The 23,213-nt window shown below is 43.7% G+C and overlaps 2 protein-coding genes across 2 annotated transcripts in view; both read right to left on the bottom strand.

Moving 5' to 3' along the window:
• Positions 1 to 23,213, bottom strand: part of LOC137425102 (protein sidekick-2-like) — a 547,704-nt gene that overhangs the window by 83,311 nt on the left and 441,180 nt on the right. The window contains 5 exon segments of the mRNA XM_078772524.1: positions 2,701 to 2,884; positions 14,351 to 14,466; positions 15,072 to 15,173; positions 22,665 to 22,721; positions 23,001 to 23,139. Coding sequence (XP_078628650.1) covers positions 2,701 to 2,884; positions 14,351 to 14,466; positions 15,072 to 15,173; positions 22,665 to 22,721; positions 23,001 to 23,139 — 598 coding nt within the window.
• The window catches only part of RPL38 (ribosomal protein L38), a 275,214-nt gene that overhangs the window by 118,935 nt on the left and 133,066 nt on the right, over positions 1 to 23,213 (bottom strand). The window lies entirely within an intron of this gene.

The raw sequence follows: 23,213 nt of genomic DNA, 5'->3' as shown, positions 1-23,213 counted from the left end.
TTTCTTGCCCATACGGCCAAGGCTTGTGCAGCTTGAGTTCTGTTATCATGAAAAATATCATATAACCTGGGTGTTAAAAGGATCGTTCAGAGGTTGTGTCAACATATGTGATCTATCTTGGCTGCAACTGATTTCCTTCACAACTATAAGCTTTCATCTGAAAAAAACCAAAAAACTAAAATTGCATTGCGCAAACGATTCTGTTTGTCCTTCATATGTGGGAGGGTATGCTGATTGCCCTATCTGCTACTATTTGCTTGTCGGTGTGAAAGTTGCCACCCTTAAAAAGGAACAGGTCATTGTGTGCCATGATCCAGGAGAAATTTTAAATTTATACCTTCATTTTTTTCTCAAGAAATATGTATGATATGTTTGCACGATACAGATGCTGGAATGACTGGCCATTCATTCATTTTGCGTGCAGCTTATGACTGCTGGTTTGCATGTGCCGTAGATGCAGTGTCCCATGTAGGTTATGGCAGGAGTTTGGTGGAATTTTGGCAATGGTGCCAACGATAGCTTTCCACTACTCTACTTGAAGGATACTGTGGGATCTTTAACGTCTACCACCTAATGCTGGCAGACTGGACGCGCTTTTAACATCCATCTGAGGGACGGCACATACAATGATGAACCACCCTGCTTGTGAAACAATAGTATGACAGTTTATAGCTGGGTCAGGATTCAAACACAGGCTGGACAGCTTAGAAGTAAGTGTAGGCCATCCTGCCAGCTCAATGATTGATTCGACACCTTGTCAGTTGTGATGTGCACAGTGCGCAGGACCGGCGTCGTTAGCTTCGCCTTATGTGAAGGCATATCCATTAAAAAAAAGGATTTAGCATTTTAGTAAATTTAGTCTTTTTGTAAATTTTATATTTTAGTAAATTTATCTTTTTTGTAAATTTAACATTTTGGTAAATTTGTCATTTTTGTAAATTTAACATTTTAGTAAATTTAACATTTTAGTAAATTTATCATTTTTGTAAATTTAGCATTTTGGTAAATTTAGCGTTTCAGTAAATTTAGCATTGAAGTTAATTCAGCAAAAAATCTAAATAAAGTTTCAAATGGCACTTTCAATCATAAAAAAGGCACTCTGGTTTCATGCAGATATTGAGGTTCATGGCAGAGCAGACTTACATGGGACAACTGATCATCGACATAAAGTGGAGCAAAGGGGAAACAGAAGGACAGAAATGTGGAAAGAAACATTTTTAAAAAGAAAAACTTTCATTCTTTACTTATTGTAGTGAGAAGGTGTGCAGTCATCATCAATTTACATGGGTATCATAATTATTATGACGAGTTATGGCAATAATTGCATTATGTAGAAAAGTATGAGCGGTCTTTGTGGGAGGTGGTTTGAAAACAGTTATGAGGTGGGATCAAAGATTTATCCCAAAAAAGTTTTCAAAGACCATGAAGCAAACCGCAGCGCAGATGTTAGTCCCACCGTTGCACATTCTGCCCACCAGTGAATGATTCTCCTGATGTCATTTGGATAGAAGTCGTTTTTGCCAAGGTGTATCACTGGCAGGATGAGGTATCAATGTGTGTACTGTCCCTTAGAATTTAGATGGATGTTAACCTGGGTGTCCCATGTGCTGGTATGAGTCGGTGGACGTTAAAGATCCGATGGTGTCCTTCGTGAGGAGTAGATGAGCTATCGCCTGCATCCTTACCCTATTACAAATTCCTGTACCAATCTAGAGGTCATCTTTGCATCAGCGGCACAGCCATGTCCAAGTTACATGGATGCTACTTACAGCCATGTGCTGCATATGAAGGAAGAAGACTTCTACTACCGCTACTTATTCTTGAATTGCCCAATAATTCCCATCGTCTGAGGTTGGCCGGGAATGCTTTTGTCCCAAATCTTTCACGAACGGGTTGGCCAGGTCTGATATTTGACTGAAGGTGGCAGGTGTTCGCCAGGGTGCTGGTAATATCTCACCTACTATTCGCTAAAGACACCATGGAATACCTAACGTCAAACGACAACCAGTGCTGGCAGACGGCTACTCTGGCTTGAGGTGCTTCTGATGGATGATGCGCACTGCATGTGAAACACCAGGGTGGCAGTTTATAGCTGGGTCAATATTCCAATCCAAGGCTAGACAGGCCAAAGACCTCGAGGATATCTTTAGCTGCTGTGCATCGATTAACAATATTTTGATTGCAGCCTTGCACATTGACACGACAGTAAATCAACAAGTGTAGATTTCATGTGCAAGACTGCAATAAAAATGATGAATATGTGAGATTTGAAAATAGATAAAATTTGCTTTCCCTTAATTTCTCAAAAAGATCTACTCGTATTGCTCTGAGCATGAACATTTGCCAAGATTTTTGCAATGATAATATTGGAATAGTTATTAGCATACACATTTCCAAAGGGATTCTGGTCCAATACCTCAAGCTGAATACTGCTCGGTTTTACATTTTTTGAGTGCAAATGAATTCTGGTGGATACAAGGCACAAAGCAATTTGTCTTTGCTCTGTTCTATAGAGGAACATATGAACAAGACTTTTTGGTGCCCTTTTAAAATGTAGGGTTCGATGAATTTACAATGTAAAGTATGATGTAAGTGCCAAGTGCTATTAAAAAGGGTGAAAACAAGTGATCAAAGCAACAACAGCACAGCATCAACTACACTTAACAAAATAGGAGAGTAAACTTAAAAGGAGAAACAGACCAGCCTGTAGGGTGCGTGCTTGAAGAGCCTGGCTCCGTGGACCCTCGCCCGCACTGTTAACTGCAACGACGCTCACGAGATACGAGGTGAAGCTCGTGAGACTTCCGAGGCGGACGTTGTTCTTCAGGAGGCGCACTGTCCTTTCCTCCAATGTTGCTGCACTTCCAGCTTTTCGGAAGTACACCTGTAGATGATGGTAATTGTCTGCACGTTGACAAGTCAATTATCCACCCAAGCTGTTTATTAGAGTATACCTGATAATAATATACAGCGTCGCCCAAAATTTGCGCCCCATACAAATCCATATAGGATGTGACATTTGGGCCACACTGTGTGTGTGTTCATATATATATATATATATATATATATATATATATATATATATATATATATATATATATATATATATATATATATATATATATATATACAGTATATATATATATATATATATAAAAAAAAAAAAAATATATATATATATATATATATATATATATATTGTTACAGACACGACTTTGATGTTAAGGTGGGCCGAGCGGAATGGCCGTCGTGTCCGCACAAATTACCCGATTGTACTCGACGTTGACGGAGCCGCACTACGCTGGATCAATAAGGAAAAAGAAGACACACGGCTGAATTATAATGACAGACACCAGGGATACGGTTCTCAAGACCTCCGGAGGAGATTATATTCGTGCGGAAGGTCAGATTACAGGGACGAGAGGTATATCACAGAAAGACAGGCACTTAGACACACTCTTATATTAACCCCGGACAGACGACAGACAAACGGGACAACGGCTGACTCACACGGGGGTTGATGGCAGGAAAGCGGGTATCGATGGCTCCAGGTCCTCCTGGGCTCAGGGCAGGATCGACCCGGTCCGGTCCAGAGATGCGGAAGGTTTCACAGCGCTCGGAGGGGACGTTCTTTCACAGGCGGGCCTTTCACTCTCAGCGCTCGCAGGCAACGTTCTTTCTCAGGCGGGGCGCATCTGACTCAGCGCTCGCAGGTCCTTCTTTCTCTTCAGCTGGGGGCGCATCTCACGTCACATCCGGCGCGTGGCCGCGTATATCCGGCGGGGAGTGACACGCCCTCGGCTCGTTAGCTCCGCCTCGTGGAATCGGCACGTTGCTTCTCATTGGGTGCGTGCGGGGGGTTTACCAGGCTCCGCCCTTGACGAGGAGCTGACAAGGAGCCCCTTCGTGGTAACCCCGTGGAGCGCATGGTCTGGAGCGCATCGTCTGGAGCGCATTGTCGATGGCGGCGAACCGAGCCGGTGGGAGGACGCACACTTCCCCCCGCGCAGCGCCGTGCCCCTCTGTTGTTGTAGACGGGGAAGAAGATGGGAGGAGGTATGGGAAAGGTCCTAAACTCACTACTGATGCCATATAATCACATTCTGGTGCAACGAAGAGTCATGATTAATGGAGACGAGGCCTTAACTGACATAGACTAAGAATAACTAGGAAGATGTCCGAAAGTTGTCTACGTGTGGTGCGGTGGACCTGGGCACGACATTTAATGGGGGAATAAGGGGAAGGTCGGCTCTACTGATTGTTATTTACATGCAATGGGACTAGGGAATGGGGGATTGGGGAAAGTTGGGGAGTATTGGAGAAAATAGGGGAATATTTACAAGCGGATATGGAGGCCAAATTCCATATTCGCAACATTGCACCCTTCTCTACCCTCGGGGCGTCCCGACCCGATAAATTTTTACCTACTTTAGTGTGGCACGCAATGTAGTTCCCTCTACTATTAACTCTACCCTGAGTGCGACAGTTTTACAGATATTCACAAATGAGTAAATATGTCCCCCTGCGACGTTGCACCCTTCTCCTCACAGAAACACACCCACAGGATAACCGAATCCGGAAAGAATTCTCAAACTAAACATACAGCCGGTAGGGAGCATTATTTACAGGATTACGCTGATATCTACACTACGATCCAGGACCTGTCTTTGGAGGAACACATGCAGATGTTATGCATAGAGAGAGCGCGCTTGCCAGCATCGATACACCAACCCACGAGTGCTCTGTGGCCGACGGCCTTTAATAACGTGCAGAGCACCCTTCCCGAGCATCAAAAGCACCACCCCACCACCAATCGGTGCAGTCACCATTGTTCATTGGAATAAAAATAAATTCGACAACCCCTAACCCTGCAGGTGTCTCTTGCTCTTCTTGTGGTGCACTTGGTGTTAACTAAAAGTGGTTCACCTGTATGGCATAGGTGCCACGTTGACCCATAGGTCCATCCCCGGGTGGTGCTTGGCCGCAACGAACTGCGGTCCATTGTGGGTGGCCACAAACATTGCGGTCCATATGGTGTATCGATCCCGGCAGCAAACAGCGAAAGTGCAGGCCCACAACTGCGCAGCCAGCACCTCTCTCTCCTCTCTCTCTACCCCAAAGCCAGATCCTCGGAGGTGGGAGACAAAAGAAGCAGACAAGTGAGTAAGGTGGTAAGGGCGCAAAAGTGCACGCAATGTAAGGTGATGCACACTGGGGGCACATGGGAACCAGGTGAGACAGGTACGTTCCTATCGTACGCCCCCCCCCCCCCCACCAGGTAACCTACATGGCCCCTCCCTTACCCCTTACTGTATCCACAAAACACAACACTACCCATAAACATCTACTTTACAAATCAACAAACATCCCTACTGTCTTCCCCGTTCCTCCCATAAACCAAATTCGTCTTCTCTCCCTCCTAACCAATCAAATTTGCCATTTTCAACTCTCATCATAATTTGCCATCTCCAACTCAACATCAAAATTTGCCATTACCAATTCATCATCAGTCCCTCCTAGGGAGGGAGAGATGGAATCACCCCAATGTCTCATCCACGTCGTGATGCGTCTCACAAATCCACACAGCGATTCATCTCCTGCAACAAAACAAAGAAAACACAGGTGTGGAGTCATCATCATCACCACAGGTAAGTGGCTGCGTATGGTGCGACAGGTTCTTCAATCCTAACTATTTCCTAAATGACTTTAACAACTTTACACTACCCGGGGTCTTTCTCCGGCCAAACCATTGGCCCTCTTACACTATGGGTTCTAAAAACCAATTCCCATTGGCCAAACTGTGGTGCTTCTCAATTTGGGGTCTCACTCCCCCGATTCATCTCCCGGTGCTCTAGCACAATTTCTGGGCTGCGACGTGTACCTCTCCCAGTGGGTCTACCCACCTGCACACCTCCGTCACTGCAGTTGCCACCCGAGCTTACCTAGCTCCTCACCCTAACCTATCTAACTGGGGCAGGCCCCTCCTGGCTCTGTCACCCCACTCGGTGCCCTCTGGCACTGGGCTACCCGGGTCCGTCCTCCGGATCCTCGGGCCCCATCCACAACAACTACTACCGGCTCCCAGAGCCCACCTGCGGCCTCACCTGGCCGACATCCTCACAGTGGTGGAGCGCCCAACCAACTACACACACTAACAGGCTACACGCCCAGCCATTTCCACAACACCAACGCACCCATCCACGACACCATTCTGCAACCGCACCACAAATGCCAATATCCAACCACAATTTACCTGCACCCTCTACCTAACACTTACACTACCCGCCCCGGGTACTCGTGAAAGGGGTCCACTCTTCCCCCATCCACACCTTCGCACCATGCACACCACTCCGTACCACTCACTCCAACTCTCTCCACACACCTGTACCTGCACACCTGTGCTCTCACACCTGGTGCCACCTGCACCCTTCTCTCCCCAAGCGCATTCGCGCTGATCCACACACTCACTACTCATACACTGCTCCACACACCTGTCCAGTTGCACACCTGTGCAATCACACCTGTTCAATTCTCACAAACACGGCATCATCTCAGCTAACTACTCCCTTCTGAAACTTGCGCTTCCCAGTCGTCCCTTTAAACTATTGCGCTCCCTCGTCATTATCATCCATACTAATCTACCTGCGTCCCCACTACAGGTATCAGTCACTAACTAAACTTAACGTTACCTAATGTCAGTCTTCGCTAGATCCCTACACACCATATCCTAACCCACCCGGGCTAGTTTTCACTGCCATACACCCCATAATCTAGTGCTCCTTTGCCCCCCATGGGAAGGATGGTGGATTTGCCATCCCACCACATCGGGGGTCTCTCACTACCAATTTTGCACATCAAATTTCAATAAATCAAAAATTTGCCAATCACTGCCCATCATCTGCCAATCACTACTGCCAATCCCTTTGCCAATCATCAAATTTTGTTTTTCTCCAATTTTGGGTCCAAAACACTAACCTCATCACCCAGTCTACTCACTAATGCCTCTCGGTGCGCCAATTCCTGTCCAAAGCCCGGCTTCGTAAAGCCAAGCAATGGATACTGGTTGTTTTGTGCCGGCGGCTGGATGCGTCCGGCATTCGGGGCAGGGACGGGGGCTTACCCGTGCCGAGATCCCACGCACCATCTCGGCACGGAGCCATCCAATGTCCCGCTCTCGACCTGCCGGCACGTCTCACCAAAAAGTGGTCGCCATGACGACCCTTTCTATCGGGCTGCCAGCTCCGCCTAGTGGAGCACGGACGCGGCCGTTCAAAGCGAAGCCCAGCACGCACCGAGGGCCCGATTCGGCTATAAGTCGTTCTAAACTCTACCCCGTCTAACGTCGATGCTTCACCTGGACGCTTACACCCCGCAGCCCGTTCCTTGCTCACACATCCAGCCGTGCCCATGCTCCTCGTACCTTTCCTTACACACCCAGGTACCCTCATTCCACTCACAGCCTTGGTCACACACCTGACCACCGAACACTTTGGCACACATTCGTTGCTCGCACACCTCACCAATACACCGCTTCGCGCCCCCTCCGCGGTCACCTCCTCTGTGACAATCACAGGTGTGCCCTCATTCGCACACCCAATCACGTGCCTCACCACCAACTCCAGCGTGCATTCCCACTCACGCTCTACCATTCCAGGTGTGCATCCTTCCATCCCAGGTGTACATCCTCGCTCACCTGTCACAACTAACTCACGCTCCATGTCACTCTCACTACTTTCACCTCCATTCCTGACAGCGCACTCACCCTTACTCTTGACAGCGCACTCTTTCCCCATGCACCTGTCCGTCACACACCTTTCTCGCGCACACTCTCCCGTCACACCCTCTGTAACACTCACCACAGGTGGACACTCTTCCTTACTTCTGACAGCGCGCTCTTCCCTCATGCACCTGTCAATCACACACCTTTCTCGCGCACACTCCTGCACACACTCTCCCGTCACACCCTCTGTAACACTCACCACACCGCGCTTCCATGTGCTCCCTCGCACACACGCTACGACCGACTCACTTTCGCCAGCACCCTCACTCCTTGGCACGCACTTTTTCCTCACACACCCCAGAGTCGGACTTTCTTGCACACCTCCTTTTTCGCACACCAGACCTGTCGCACACTTCACCAACGGCCTCTCACGAACACCCGGGTCTATCTCGACCCCCAAGCTTATTAAATCCCCTGGCGCATCATACGCACGACCATATTGGTCACCACTTACACCGGGTCCTCTTCCTCTTCGCTTCTCCTCCATCACCTGCGAATCCCTCATCCGGTTAATGAGCACATCATCACGATCCAAACACAGACTTTGGACCAATTCTTTTATCTCCTCTTTTATCTCCTTCTTATCCCCTCTCCGTCGCTTCTTAATTTCGCTCATCCCTTCTTCCACTTCTTCTAGTTTCTGCTTCACCTCTTTCATTCCCCGGTACGTCTCCTCAAGCTCATCCTCTAAGGCTACCTTGACCGTTTCCAGGTGCGTCCTCACCTGCCGGTCCTTCGTCTCCATTACCTCTACCACCTCGTCCAACCTCGTTGTCAGTCCCTCACGTACCATCTGACATTCCCTCTTTGTCGCTATCACGTCGTTTTTTATGTCGTTTTGTGTCGCTTTTAAACCTCCTAATACCGCAGTGTTCCTTTGAACCTGCTCCACTAACTCCGTCTGTCCCACCGTCAGCTGCTCCACCTCCTGCGTCAGGTCCTCTATGCCCCCTTGCAATTTTACAGTCCCCTTTCTCACCTCTTTCTCCATGCGCTCCTTACAGTGCCTCACCTCCTCGCGCACTCCTCCGACCTCCTCACTCACACCTCTTCTGATCTCTTCTCCCATCACTTGCATCTCCTGCCCAGATGCCACCCTCATCTGCTCCATTTCCTCCCTGTGAGCATCCAGTTTGGTTTCTACCCCCATTCTGACCCCCTCTATCTGCTGCTCCATTTGTTTAACTTCCCTTTCCGCTTGGTCCCTCATGTCCCTCAATTTGCCTTCCATACTGTTTTCTAACCCCTCTAACCCATTTTTCACTCCCTCTATCTGATTCTCCTGGGCAGCCATTCTATTTTCTACCCCCTCTAACCCCTTTTGCATCCCTTCCATTTGATTCTCTTGAGCGGCCATTCTGTTTTCTACCCCCTCTAACCCCTTTTGCATCCCTTCCATTTGATTCTCTTGAGCGGCCATTCTGTTTTCTACCCCCGTTAACCCATGTTTCACCTCTTTTATCCCGTTGTCTAACCCCTCAAATTTCTTTTCTAATCCCTCACCGGTACCCCTCATTTGGCCCTCTAATCGCCCACTATCAACCCTCATTTGCTCACTCTGAGCATCCATCCGGTTCCCCATTACCCCCAATTGCTCACTCTGAGCATCCATCCGGCCCTCCAATCGCTCACTATTCTGGGCCATAAGGGCCTTCATTTGTATAAAAAAAAGGTTCAAATCCATTGGCATCTCCGGTTCGACTACCGCGACCATGGGCGTGGCTAAATGTGGCGCCGCTGTAATCACGTGCGCTAGAGCGCCATTTTGTGCACCTGCTACCCTCGCTGTTTCGCTCTCCTCATGTCCCTCATGTCCCTCAATTTGGTCCTGGACCGACCCTGCTTCACTCTCCGCTACCGGACCCCAGCCGTCTTGATCCGCCATAGCGCGACTTGCAAAATTCGAGTTTCGTAAAACAAATCCAAATTTTTTTTTTTTTTTTTTCGTTATAATTTCCGCGAGCGCAGTAACCGCGGGACCGCGCTCCGGCTCGATTTTGTCGAGCGCAGTACGCGCTCCGAACCGATTTTCCCTCCCAAAATTTGGGCCTAACTAATTTAGTCCCGGGTCCGAATCTCACTCCTCGACACCAATTGTTACCGTACTAACACAATTGGTGTCCAAAATTTGGGCTAAATAAATTTAGTCCCAGGTTCGAATCCAACTCCTGACAACCAATTGTTACAGACACGACTTTGATGTTAAGGTGGGCCGAGCGGAATGGCCGTCGTGTCCGCACAAATTACCCGATTGTACTCGACGTTGACGGAGCCGCGCTACGCTGGATCAATAAGGAAAAAGAAGACACACGGCTGAATTATAATGACAGACACCAGGGATACGGTTCTCAAGACCTCCGGAGGAGATTATATTCGTGCGGAAGGTCAGATTACAGGGACGAGAGGTATATCACAGAAAGACAGGCACTTAGACACACTCTTATATTAACCCCGGACAGACGACAGACAAACGGGACAACGGCTGACTCACACGGGGGTTGATGGCAGGAAAGCGGGTATCGATGGCTCCAGGTCCTCCTGGGCTCAGGGCAGGATCGACCCGGTCCGGTCCAGAGATGCGGAAGGTTTCACAGCGCTCGGAGGGGACGTTCTTTCACAGGCGGGCCTTTCTCTCTCAGCGCTCGCAGGCAACGTTCTTTCTCAGGCGGGGCGCATCTGACTCAGCGCTCGCAGGTCCTTCTTTCTCTTCAGCTGGGGGCGCATCTCACGTCACATCCGGCGCGTGGCCGCGTATATCCGGCGGGGAGTGACACGCCCTCGGCTCGTTAGCTCCGCCTCGTGGAATCGGCACGTTGCTTCTCATTGGGTGCGTGCGGGGGGTTTACCAGGCTCCGCCCTTGACGAGGAGCTGACAAGGAGCCCCTTCGTGGTAACCCCGTGGAGCGCATGGTCTGGAGCGCATCGTCTGGAGCGCATTGTCGATGGCGGCGAACCGAGCCGGTGGGAGGACGCACACTTCCCCCCGCGCAGCGCCGTGCCCCTCTGTTGTTGTAGACGGGGAAGAAGATGGGAGGAGGTATGGGAAAGGTCCTAAACTCACTACTGATGCCATATAATCACATTCTGGTGCAATGAAGAGTCATGATTAATGGAGACGAGGCCTTAACTGACATAGACTAAGAATAACTAGGAAGATGTCCGAAAGTTGTCTACGTGTGGTGCGGTGGACCTGGGCACGACATTTAATGGGGGAATAAGGGGAAGGTCGGCTCTACTGATTGTTATTTACATGCAATGGGACTAGGGAATGGGGGATTGGGGAAAGTTGGGGAGTATTGGAGAAAATAGGGGAATATTTACAAGCGGATATGGAGGCCAAATTCCATATTCGCAACAATATATATATATATATATACATATATATATATATAGTAATGACTTGCGGTTGGGATTAAAATCAAATGAATCAATGTTGAGTTCTCCAACCTTTAATGAGCAAATAAACAACTGCTCGACGTTTCGATCAGCAACACGGATAAAAGTGCATCCACTGACCTTTCTCAAGAGTAAAGCAAAACAACTCTATACCCTCCCTTATAAAAGGGAAAAAGGTGGGGACACCAAAACCACCAATCAATGCCATTCTGGAACAACTCGTGCCATTCAAATTTAAACCGTAAATCAAAACCAAAACCGTTGAACCAACTGAAACCACACATTGGGATGTTACATCAAAACAACCGTTAAATCACACGTTGAATCAAACAAAACGTAGCATAATTCAAATAAATCGATGAAAAATAAACAACATGATTAATTGCTTCAAGTGATGGTGGTAACTTAAACGAATTAAGCTAAAATAAGCTGAATACGAAACACCCAACTCTACAGAACATTTCCGTAATTATTTTTTCGGAGATCTGAGAACGGATGTTTTCATGTTTTGAATTCCCAAATCGCGAATTTTTGGTCGTCGACACGCTTACTGTCGAGCACACTTCCATTCTGAAATTCCTTTTCCCACAAACATGAAGATTTAATTTTGATGGTGCTTATTTGTAGTAACTGAAAAAAAAAGAAGAAAACTATAAATACTAAAACATGGTATAAACAAATCTTGTATAAGCAGCTAAAACTGTGTTCTGGGACTTATGACTCACGTTATAGATAGCTGTCAGTGCATAACACCCAATTGGATCAAATGTGTTGTTGGACAGCATTCATCAGGCGCAGGACTACATCATCAACAGATTTGCCTGGTTGATGGGTAAATTGAAATTTGTCGATGCAATTCACTGGTGGCTGAAGAATAAATCTCATTGCAATTATCTCCAAACACTGCATTGTTAATTGTCATTGTTATGCTTACCTGGGTACTGCAATAGCAGGAGCAGATTTCCAGCAGGAATGGAATTTAATGTAAATCCATTGACTGCTAGAAGAGAACAGAATAGGGCATTGCCAGCTGTTGGCACATACTTTAAGACCCCGGTCGCAGATCTTATACGGGCAGCTGCTTTGTGAGAATTTAAGTTTTTGTACAGTTTTTCCACTTCATCGACATCGATGACTACATGCTGGGCTTCTGTTTCAGAGAGAGAGCAGAGCACGGTATTGAAACCAGATCGCTGAAATCATTTGTCTCAAAGCGGCTGAAAAATTGATTAAGGTCATAATATGCTATCGACATTTGGTTTTCTAATTCGACACATGAATCGTGGGCCGTGGTGATCTACACATACACATGAATGATTGTGATTTATACAGATGTTATAATTACAGACTATATGCGTACATATTGATATGTGATCATACACATATTATACGTGACATATTATATTGATGGTGTGAGTCGTTGCTTTCGACGAATATTGTCCCTTCGTTGGCATGCTCACTAAGCATTGTGCGATGGCTGTATAGGTAAAAATGGGTGATGAGCAGGTGCGCAGGTGCCAATGAAGGGATAAACCTGCACAGAGAAGTGATTAAAGTGGTAGAGGTGTGTGCTGTGCCTCTTCCAATCTCTATTCCTATGAGCATCAATGGCTGCAGGTGCAGTAAATACAACGTGACGTCTGATTCACATAGGCCCAGCAGACTGGCCAGGTCGTCCGTCAGATGACGGCTGCCGACGGCTGCCCTAGATGTCCAAAGTGGACACAGCTGTCTGCAGATGCTGTGTAGTGATGTCTAAATTGGTGCAACCACTGACTGCCATGGGGACATTTATCCACGATGTAGCGCTGCCCAAGCTGACCTATAGGTGCGGTTTGGTGTTTGAGTATCCTTCTCATAGCCTTAGCTTAAAGAGACTTCCCCACAAGGCGGTGGGGATCCGTTACCCTGAACAAGGGGCTCATACCAGGTATTGTCAGCTGGAGCCAGCTGAGTCTGGGACTTGCATAGCTGAAAAACAGCAACCCTGCTACCCACATGCTACTCATACTTACATGACATGTTTTACAAAATATATGTGACATATTAATATATTATAAACACACACCCACATGATGGTGGATACGTTGAGACCTGGGAGAGGACCATGAGACCGTTCTACCTTCTGAAACCCGCATATGGAGATGACAGCCAAACACACACACACACACACACACACACACACACACACACACACACACACACACACACACACACACACACACACACACACACACACACACACACACATAGAGAAGGGAAGAGAAAAAAAAGAAAGGAGGTTGGAAGAGACTGGAGTAAAGCCTACCAGAAGATTAACATTGAATGTCCAATAAACAGCACCACGATCACAAATCGGGGAGAAAGTGTGAAACACAACCATGTGGTGATCTGAAAAACCACTCGGGACAATACCAGTATGGGTCACAATATTTAAAAAATCACTATTAATATAAAACCCGATCCCGGTAAAGGGATTGGAGGAAAGCTATTTCTGAAGAAATCCATAACTAAGGGTTGCATAAAATTTTTTGGCCATTTTCCCCTCCATATATCTGGACAGGCCCTGAGATAGTAATATGAGATTTTGAAGATAGTCACAATGTCTTAGATAAGGACGATAATGCATGTCTGTAAACGTAATTATCAGAATAATTTGTTTTCTTTCGGCACAGAATATGACGAGACTACAATAATGATATGAGCTCCCTCAAAAGGAACTTCAACACACGAGGAGGCCATCAGGCCCATTAAGCCTGTGCAATGGTCGATTGCCTTTCTAAATGCTGAAGGTTGTCGAGGAAGGAAGCAGAACGTACTATATTCAATGATCTCCCAGACTCAGAGCGGATCCTAAAAAAACATGGCTAAAACAGTGCCTTTCATATACAACAACAACAACAACAACAACTCCCTTTCATATATGCAGCATTAATTGTAAACATGAATGTTAATTTTTATGAGCTATATTAAGGAAAGAAAAAATGTTTAGGACTACTTACAAGCAGAATAAATAGGGTCATAATATAATGGACATTTGAGCCATTAATGCACAGGAAGACTGGCGAACTGTCAGCAACATATATGGTGCTGTCACAGAACTGTCATGTGTGTGTTGCATAATGAATGCATTTGACACATTGTGATCGTCTTGCATGCAATTCTTTGTCTGACCTTGTAGGCCAAGATGTCATTTTCTCCGTTGTTCTTCTGTGGGGGCTGCCAGGTAAGATGCAGTTGGGTAGCAGTGGCCGAGAGAAGGTGCAGACCAGGAGGAGGTTCTGTGGGTACTGGGAAGTTATGGTGTGACAATATATTTTTCTTAAGCGCAGTTTGGGTGCCACTACCTTTTTCAAAGGCGAAATTTTGCTGCCAATTCCAAGTGCCCCTGAGGGCATAAAGAGTAAGCCACTACAAATACTGGCACCACAATTACAAGAAGCCTATGAGGTGCATTGAGAAGATATAATCACTAAGGTTCATTAATAAACTACATGAGATATATATATATTTTAAAGATAAAATCCGACAGTGACGCTATACGGACGATCCGACTTCACATTGCGAGTCCGACGATACTGACACGAGCTCTGCTTTCTAGAAACTAAGAATCAAAATCTTTAGTGATGCTCACTTCTGTAGTCAGATTGATCCTACAACCTGTGGGATGCCACCCTTATAGCCACCATCGTAGTTGCAATATATACAGTAGCTATTCCATCAATTTCTGCATCTGTACTTTGACACACCTATTTACCTTCTGCACTGTTTCACACGCTTTATATATAATTTCCTGTTCTCTCTTCAAAAGGTTTATTTTTCATTCCATCTCATGCACTTCAAGATTTCATTTCACACATTCCTCTTCCTGAAACCATCTCCTCCCACTCCTTACATGCTTCTCCGACATAGACTTCCCAGGGATCACTGGGTGGACCCTCTCCAGCAGAATTGTACACAGATAAACGCACCTCATAGTGCCTGTACCGTTCCAGCCCTGAAAGAGAGTTTGGGAGGAGTTTGAAAATCAGGGTGTTTTTGTACAAGATGGCTGATGAGTCTTTGCTTTATGAGATAATCTTCACAATTAAAAGTGAAAATGGATATTTATTTTTAATTTGAAAATGACAATATTCAAAAGAGAGGTCTTGGAAGACCAAGTGAAGTCACTTTATTTTAAATCAGCAAACAACACAAGTGTGCATTACAAAGGGTGTAGTTTAAATTTAATAGACAATTATCTGCAAAGTGCTTTTTATTAATTTAATATTAAAGAATCATTAATCCTTTAAAATGTCATATATTTCTCTACATTCTGAGGTTTGTAAAGTCTTTTACATATTTAACATGTAAGACAAGGAGTTGAGAAATCTTTATAACAAGGAAAAACAACATTCAAAGCTCAAACAATCTTTCAATAACTCTTTCAATCTCCGACTTCATACCTGAAATTCCTAGTAGTATTCATTTGCTTTATACCGTGTACCTCTCCCCCCTTCCCCAGGCCTCCCCCTTCCACAGATCTACCGACGTCCCTGTTCTCATCTGTTGTTGTGCTTGTATGTTTTCCTCTCCCTCCCCCTCCTGTCTCCTGCTCCCTTTATTGTATGTTTCATGTGTCCGTGCATGTATTCGTGTTTAATGTGTTAGCTCTTACACGAGCCTCGACACTGTATACAAAAAAACAAAAAAAAACCTCAAAATGCAAAGCCCGTCTGCGTCCATTTTGTACTCAAACGTAACTTGACACAACCAACAGTTAAAAAAAACAATGTAAAATGTATGCATTATTTTTCTACACACACACACACACACACACACACACACACACACACACACACACACACACACACACACACACACACACACACACACACACACACACACATACACACACACACACACATATATATATATATATATATATATAAATTATATATATATATATGCAATATGTTTGTTTGTTTGGTTGTTTGTTTGTTTGTTTGTGACCTACGCCTCTGAGCTCCCAAGGTTAATCATGCCAAAACTTTATAGCATCACTTTTTTTTTTTTACCACGATGCAGTAGGTACTGTGGTACCATTTGGGTTGTGAGGCGAATGCGATTTCAAATTTTGTGTCGTGGACAAAAAGTTTGGGAACCACTGCCTTAGACCTTAATACCCTTTTGACCCCTTCATAAACATATAGACTCTGTTAAGACGTTTTAGACTCGTTAGACCCCTCCACACCCAAATAGACTCTATTGAGGCCAATAGACCTTCTTCGACCCTTTTGATACTTTTCAGACCTATAAACTTTTAAAAGACCCTTTGGGCAATTTAAGACAATTTGGACAATTTAAGACTCTTTGGACAATTTAGACCCTTTTTGCTCTTTCACCCTTCGACCATTTTATACCCACCATTTAGAGCCCTTAGACTCTTGAGAACCATTTAGACCTCTTATACACGAATAAGAGGTAGGACACGGAACAGATCAGGACACAACATAACAAAGGGAACAGCAGGAGAAAGGGGAAACACCAGCAGCAGGGTGGATGGAGACAGTAGACGGAAGACAGATAAATAAGGGATGCAGGTAATAATGAGGGGTAGGGGAGAATGCAAGGTATCCTTCCCTGACATACCTTTACACACTTTCGAACCTTTAGATTAGACTCTTAAAACACTTTGGACCCTTAAGACCCCTGAGACACTTTATACCCCTTATATCCCTTCAACCCGTCAGACCTTTAGACCCTTTTTGACCTTTTATGACCCGCAAGCCACTTTAAACACCTTATAAAATCGAAAAGAATTATCCTGGAAATTGTTTTTGTTGACCTTTTTTGTGCACCATTCCCGTCGCATCACAAGTTGCAATGACAAATCAAAACTGATATCCCAAAGTGAAACTGATGTTGAAAAGTGAAACAAACGACGGATCTATGGATCAACAAATGTGAAACCAGAAGAAAATGTGGGGAGGGGTGAGGATGAGAAAAGTGTGGCAGGCCCAGGGACATCACCAGGGTGTTAAAAAAAAAAAAAAGGGGGGGAATTATTTTTGTGTTTATATGCTCATTCTACATCAACTATAAATATATTAGCAGACAATGGACAAATTAAAAGAGTACATTCTTTATTGAGATGGTAATGCCAAACAGGATAGCTGTATTTACATGTCGAGCACCTACCTGTAAATGGTTCATTGGAGCACAACCCATTTTTTAATTGGCAAAAAGGTGACCAATAATGACCGACTAAGCAAATTTCAAAGGTAATGCACTAGTGCGTGTTTTAGAAACAATTATTAATGCCCTGGATATGTCATACAATCGAGGTTAGAGTTCAGAGACAGAATAATGAATTACATGTTGTTGTGTGGTTTCAGACCGTGTACCATTTACTGTTTCGTAGTGTTATTGGCTGTCTCACTTGTGCCTCATTATCACTCGGTGGGATGTGATACAACAGGTGCCTTTTTCAACACATGAAGTATGTGTAGTTGTTAAACTGCCCATAAACTAAGGGAAGTCATCCTTGCGAATGCCGAGTAAATTGCTTCAATATTTCTGGGACTTCACCGAAGATTTGCCTTGTGTCCGCTTCGTGATCGATTGCATATGAGATGGGATTCGCCTGTGAAAGAAATTGTTCTGCACAAAATTCTCCCTGGAATTGGCATTGGGTAGAGCATGCACTCAATGAGCGAATTACCCATGATTCATACCAGAAGCCATTGACATCACATCCATGTTTATTACATTATTTACAAGAGCATTCTGCACAATGGACACTTGTCACGTATGTGTGTTGTGCGCATATGATAATTTCGAAAAGACACAGTTTGCTTCTCTACCATGAAGAGGAAGTGAAATGAATGCTATTTTAAATATTAATTATACAATGGAACTTAAAATATAGAAAACTAGAACAGCACTCGTAGAGCGTATAGTCTCACCTTGCGTTCATTCTGAACAAAAATGCATCATACACTGAACACGCTACTATTATGGCTCTCCACTATTATGGCCCACATACCCGTATCATCCATGCACCCAATTATGTCACATCGTTTCTTGGCATGGGTTATGAACATCATCAATTTAATTGTTCACTCACATTGGGTCATATATACAAATCTGAAGTTTCAGATTTTTTGGATAAAGATTTCAATTCAATCAATTATGGCTGGAATACCACTTCACTGATGACATCATTATTACCACATCATTATTACCCTATATACCTCATGGTGACTTGATGACATATGCCAAGTTTAATTTTTTTTCATTGAGCAGTTTCAGAAAAAAATGTCCAATTTTTCCCTACAATCCAATATGGCTGCCATACCATGTGACCTATGACGTCAGAGTTAACAATGAAATATTCCCTATGGGGAGTCCCTCCTACGTTTAAAGTTTCGCATCGATAGGACAAGCAGTGGCAGAGAAAACCATTTTTGGATAAGGATTTCAATTCAACCAATTATGGCTAGAATACCAATTCACCAATTGTATCATCATTATCACTCTATATATCCCATGAGGAGTTGATGACGTATTCCAAGTTTCAATTTTTTTCATTGAGTGGTTTTAGCAAAAATGATGTCCAATTTTTCCCCTTTAATCCATTTAGCCAATGATGCTGGCTAATTATTTAATCCAATCCAAATGATATCCAATCTTTAGCCTGGTGTTAGCTTAGCGGTTAGGGTGCCAGCTTGGGATCCTCGGATCCTGGGTTCGAATCCCGGTCAATCGCTGAATTAACACCAGGGGGGTTGACTCAGCCTGTCATCCTTCCGAGGTCGGCAAATTGAGTACCAGTTCACTGGTAATTCCCTGTGTGTCGCAAGAGGTGACTAACAGGGTTGGCGGCAGGAAGGGCACCCGGCCACAAAACATTGCTTCAAAAAGGGGACCACGGTGCCCGAAAAAGGCCAACCCCTGCTCTGAGGGGAAAAATGGCCTCAAAAGGCGGTTCCAATCCAATATGGTTGCCATACCATGTAACCTATGACGTCAGAGTTGGAAATGACTTATTCTCCATGGGGAGTCCTCCTATGTATTAAGTTTTGCTTTTATCAGACACGCGGTTGACAAGAAAACCATTTTAAGGCGAAAATAAATAGATGCGGACACACACACACACACACACACACACACACACACACACACACACACACACACACACACACACACACACACACACACACACACACACACACACACACACACACACATACCCCCACCCTCTTCAGGCCAAAGCTAAATAGAACAGCACTTTGTAGAGCGAATATTTCTGCCCGGCTGAATTGTTTACGTTTTGTAGTCCACTGATAGTCCGGAACTGCAACTGAACCTGCAAAATCTCATCAGCTTATCATCACCTATCCAATTCATCCACCAAGTTTTGTCCGAATCCTTCATAACTGTTTAAGATATCATGCTATATATCATTTTGGTTCTATCTCTCAGTAGTGAAGAATCACCGAAAATAATTTTTTTTTAAATCATATCTGAACCTGGATCTATACAAAAATCGAATCAAATCGTCCTTGTCACACACACAACCTGTTCACCAAGTTTCAACCGAATTTGGCCATTTCCTTTTCAGATAACCTGCTCACAGACAAACAGACAGACAAGGTATCAGGTGGTAGGTAGCCTGACAGGTATAACGAAAATCGTCATTGTCACCTTGACCTTTGACCTGTACCGTCAAATAACATTGACAGCTTCGCTTTTTTTATTCGTAATCCTTTGGTAAAGTTTGATGAAGAAAGCTGAAAGCGTTCGGGAGTTATCACACTCACAGACAAAAAACATACAAACAAGCAGTGCAGAGCACGATACTTGCAAAATCCACCTCCTCCCCTCCAAAAAACAAGAGATGCCATGGAAAAATCAAATTAAATTGATGATTTTATTCAAAGCTCAGTTCCGTCTGATGGGAATTGATTGTTTTTCAGATGAAAATTGATGATTTTCGAAGTTTGACGTTGAGTTGACCTGTTGACCTCGAAATAGTTGCTTTCCCAATTCAGTGATGCATTATGCAATTGCTGTTTAATTGCAAAGTTAATAGGATGAAAATGGACAATTTTTCAGATGAAAATTTATTATTTTAGAAGTTTGACCTTTGACCTCTTGTCCCCCAAAATAGTACGTATTCCAATTCCGTGATGTACTTTGCAATTGCTGTTCCATTTTCAGGTTAATCAGATGAAAATTGGTGAGTTTAGAAGTTTGACCTTGAGTTGACCTTTGACGTCAAAAATATAGTATTTCCTAATTTAGTGGCTCAGTATGCAAATGCTGTTCAAATTTCAAGTGAATCGGTTGAAAAATGACAATTTTAGAAATTAGACCTCAAGATGACTTTTGACCTCAAAAATCAATAGGCTTCTTCCCTATGACTAACTTTACAGTTTTAAGAAAATTGGTTTCAAATTGTGACCTGTAGGCGATTGACAAACAGACAGAATGAAAAATCACTCATAGAGCGACACTTGACAAAACAGAACAAAGTAGAATGGCACTCAGTTCCGAATGGCATCCTTTTGACCTCAAAAGTAATTTGTGGTAGAATTCAGTGACCTGATATGCAAATCGTCTTCAAAGTTTAAGTTAATCGGATGAAAATTGACAATTTTAGAAATTTGACCTATGTTGACCTTTTGGCCAATGTTGACCTGAAAAATAGTTGGTGTTGGTTTCAGTAAGCTGATATGCAAATCCTATTCATATTTAAAGTCAATCGGATGAAAATTGAGGATTTTAGAAATTCGAAATAGTTGTTGACCTTTGGTCTATGTTGACCTTTTTGCCTATGCTGATCTCAAAAATAGTTTATGGTTGAATTCAGTCTGCTGACATGAAAGTCCTTTTCAAATTTCAAATCAATCGGATGAAAATTGAGGATTTTAGAAATTCAAAAAAATTGGTTGACCTTGGGCCTATGTTGACCTTTTTGCCTATGCTGACCTCAAAAATAGTTGGTGATTGGTTTCAGTAAGCTGTTATGCAAATACTATTCACATTTCAAGTCAATCAGATGAAAATTGAGGATTTTAGAGATTACAACAAAGTGGTTGACCTTTGGCCGATGTTGACGTTATGACCTATGTTTATCTCAAAAATAGTTGGTGGTTGAATTCAGTTAGCCGATATGAAAATCCTATTCAAATTTCAAATCCATCGGATGAAAATGGACGATTTTAGAAATTTGAAAAGGTTGTTGACCTTTGGCCTATGTTGCTCTTTTGGCTTATGGTGATCTCAAAAATAGTTGGTGGTTGAATTCAGTTTGCTGATATGTAAATCCTTTTCAAATTTCAATTCAATCGGATGAAATTGTGGATTTTAGAAATTTGAAAAAAGCAGTTGACCTTTGACCTATGTTGACCTTTTGGCTTACGCTGATCTCAAAAATTGTTGGTAGTCGAATTCTGTTAGCCGATATGAAAACCACATTCAAATTTCAAGTGAATCAGATGAAAATTGAGGATTTTATAAATTTGAAAAAAGTGGTTGACCTTTGGCCTATGTTGACCTTTTGGCCTAAGCTGATCTCGAAAATAGTTAGTGGTTGAATTAAGTTAGCCAATGTGTAAATCCTGTAAATCCACATAATAAACGAGTGAAAACAGGTGGCGGAGATCATTATGTTGATTCATACCTTTATGTATGATTTATGTAGGTATGTATCTTTGCTGGCTAATGTTCTGCAAGCTTCTGATTCATTCTGCAATAATCACCTGGGATTCACTCAGAGGTATTGCTTCCGTGCATGGCCATCCATATCGTGAATATTATGCTTGTAAAGGAATTCATTCTCTCTCTGGAAATTTTATTGCATAAATATGATACAATTGTGTCGAGAAGCGCAACTTTCACCTCACCTGTATTTTATATCTGGTTCATCATCATGTACAATTGCTGAGGATATATTTACAAGGACACTTCAAATTTGACCTGGACATTTGTGCATGTGACTAAGCTTGGATGCATATTATTTTCAATTTCCATTAGATTTGTGGTGTGAGTTCTGCTTCATCTCTACTAAAGGTCTTTCATTCAGGCACAAATTATGAAGTTATTAATTAATTACTATTAATTACAATTATTAATTAATTAAGTTATTTAGGCACAAATGTCCATGTCAAGTTTGGAGGCTGGGAGATTGGTGACCTCTTCCTACCTTGCGTTATCTGTCAAAATGTCCTCATTCATTATTTACCATATGCACAAGCTCTTGTGGAAGCCTTAAATGTTCCATAAGATAATTCGGTTTCCAATCACGTATTCTAGCCCCTCTTCCCCCAAAGATGATATATATTTGCCCATTAAGGTAAAATCATTTATGGCTTTCATCGTGCTGGCAATACCAATTTTAAACAGGTTTATTTTTCTTAACACCTATTTAAGATGGTGTTGCCAAAATGTGGTCAATTAAACCTTACAAGCAATTCAATATTTGCTGTAATGGCTGTCTTACCTTGCAGTTTGTACTCCGTAAGTGACGAGTCGTTTACAGTTTGCAGCATAGTAGGAGCTGTGAGGAGAGATTGAGTTAGCGATGAAGTTTGAGGAAGATAGGTTATGTGAGTTATAACAAGTAGATATATTAGAGGATGTAACTAAGTGGCAAAGGTGAAACAGGATGATAAATAGGATATCATTCAATAAGGTGGAAGGATTCAAGACATCAGTAAGGTCATCACTAAATATGGTTATTGAAATAAATTCAGGGTGTAGGAATGAAAGTGAACAGAATTCGATGGTCAGATGATTTTTACCAATGAGCACATCGTCAGTAAGCAAGATGTATCACCGAGAGGCGGAGGTTGAAGATCGGAAGTGAGCTGGATAATGGGCCCAGGGATAGGATTTGGTTCCTGGGGAGATGGTAGTTGTCGGTATCGTAGGGAGTACCCGAGGAGTAAACCATTCATTGACCCTGCAGGGGGAGGCTGGGAATTTTGGTGTGTGGGAAGAGTGTTAGTATTTGATAATCTAAGAACAACCAAGGATAGCGAGCTTTTTA

Source organism: Myxine glutinosa, chromosome 1 (assembly GCF_964187855.1).
Source record: "Myxine glutinosa chromosome 1, kmMyxGlut1.1, whole genome shotgun sequence".
Classification (NCBI taxonomy): domain Eukaryota; kingdom Metazoa; phylum Chordata; class Myxini; order Myxiniformes; family Myxinidae; genus Myxine; species Myxine glutinosa.
This window is presented reverse-complemented; position numbering and strand designations above follow the sequence as displayed.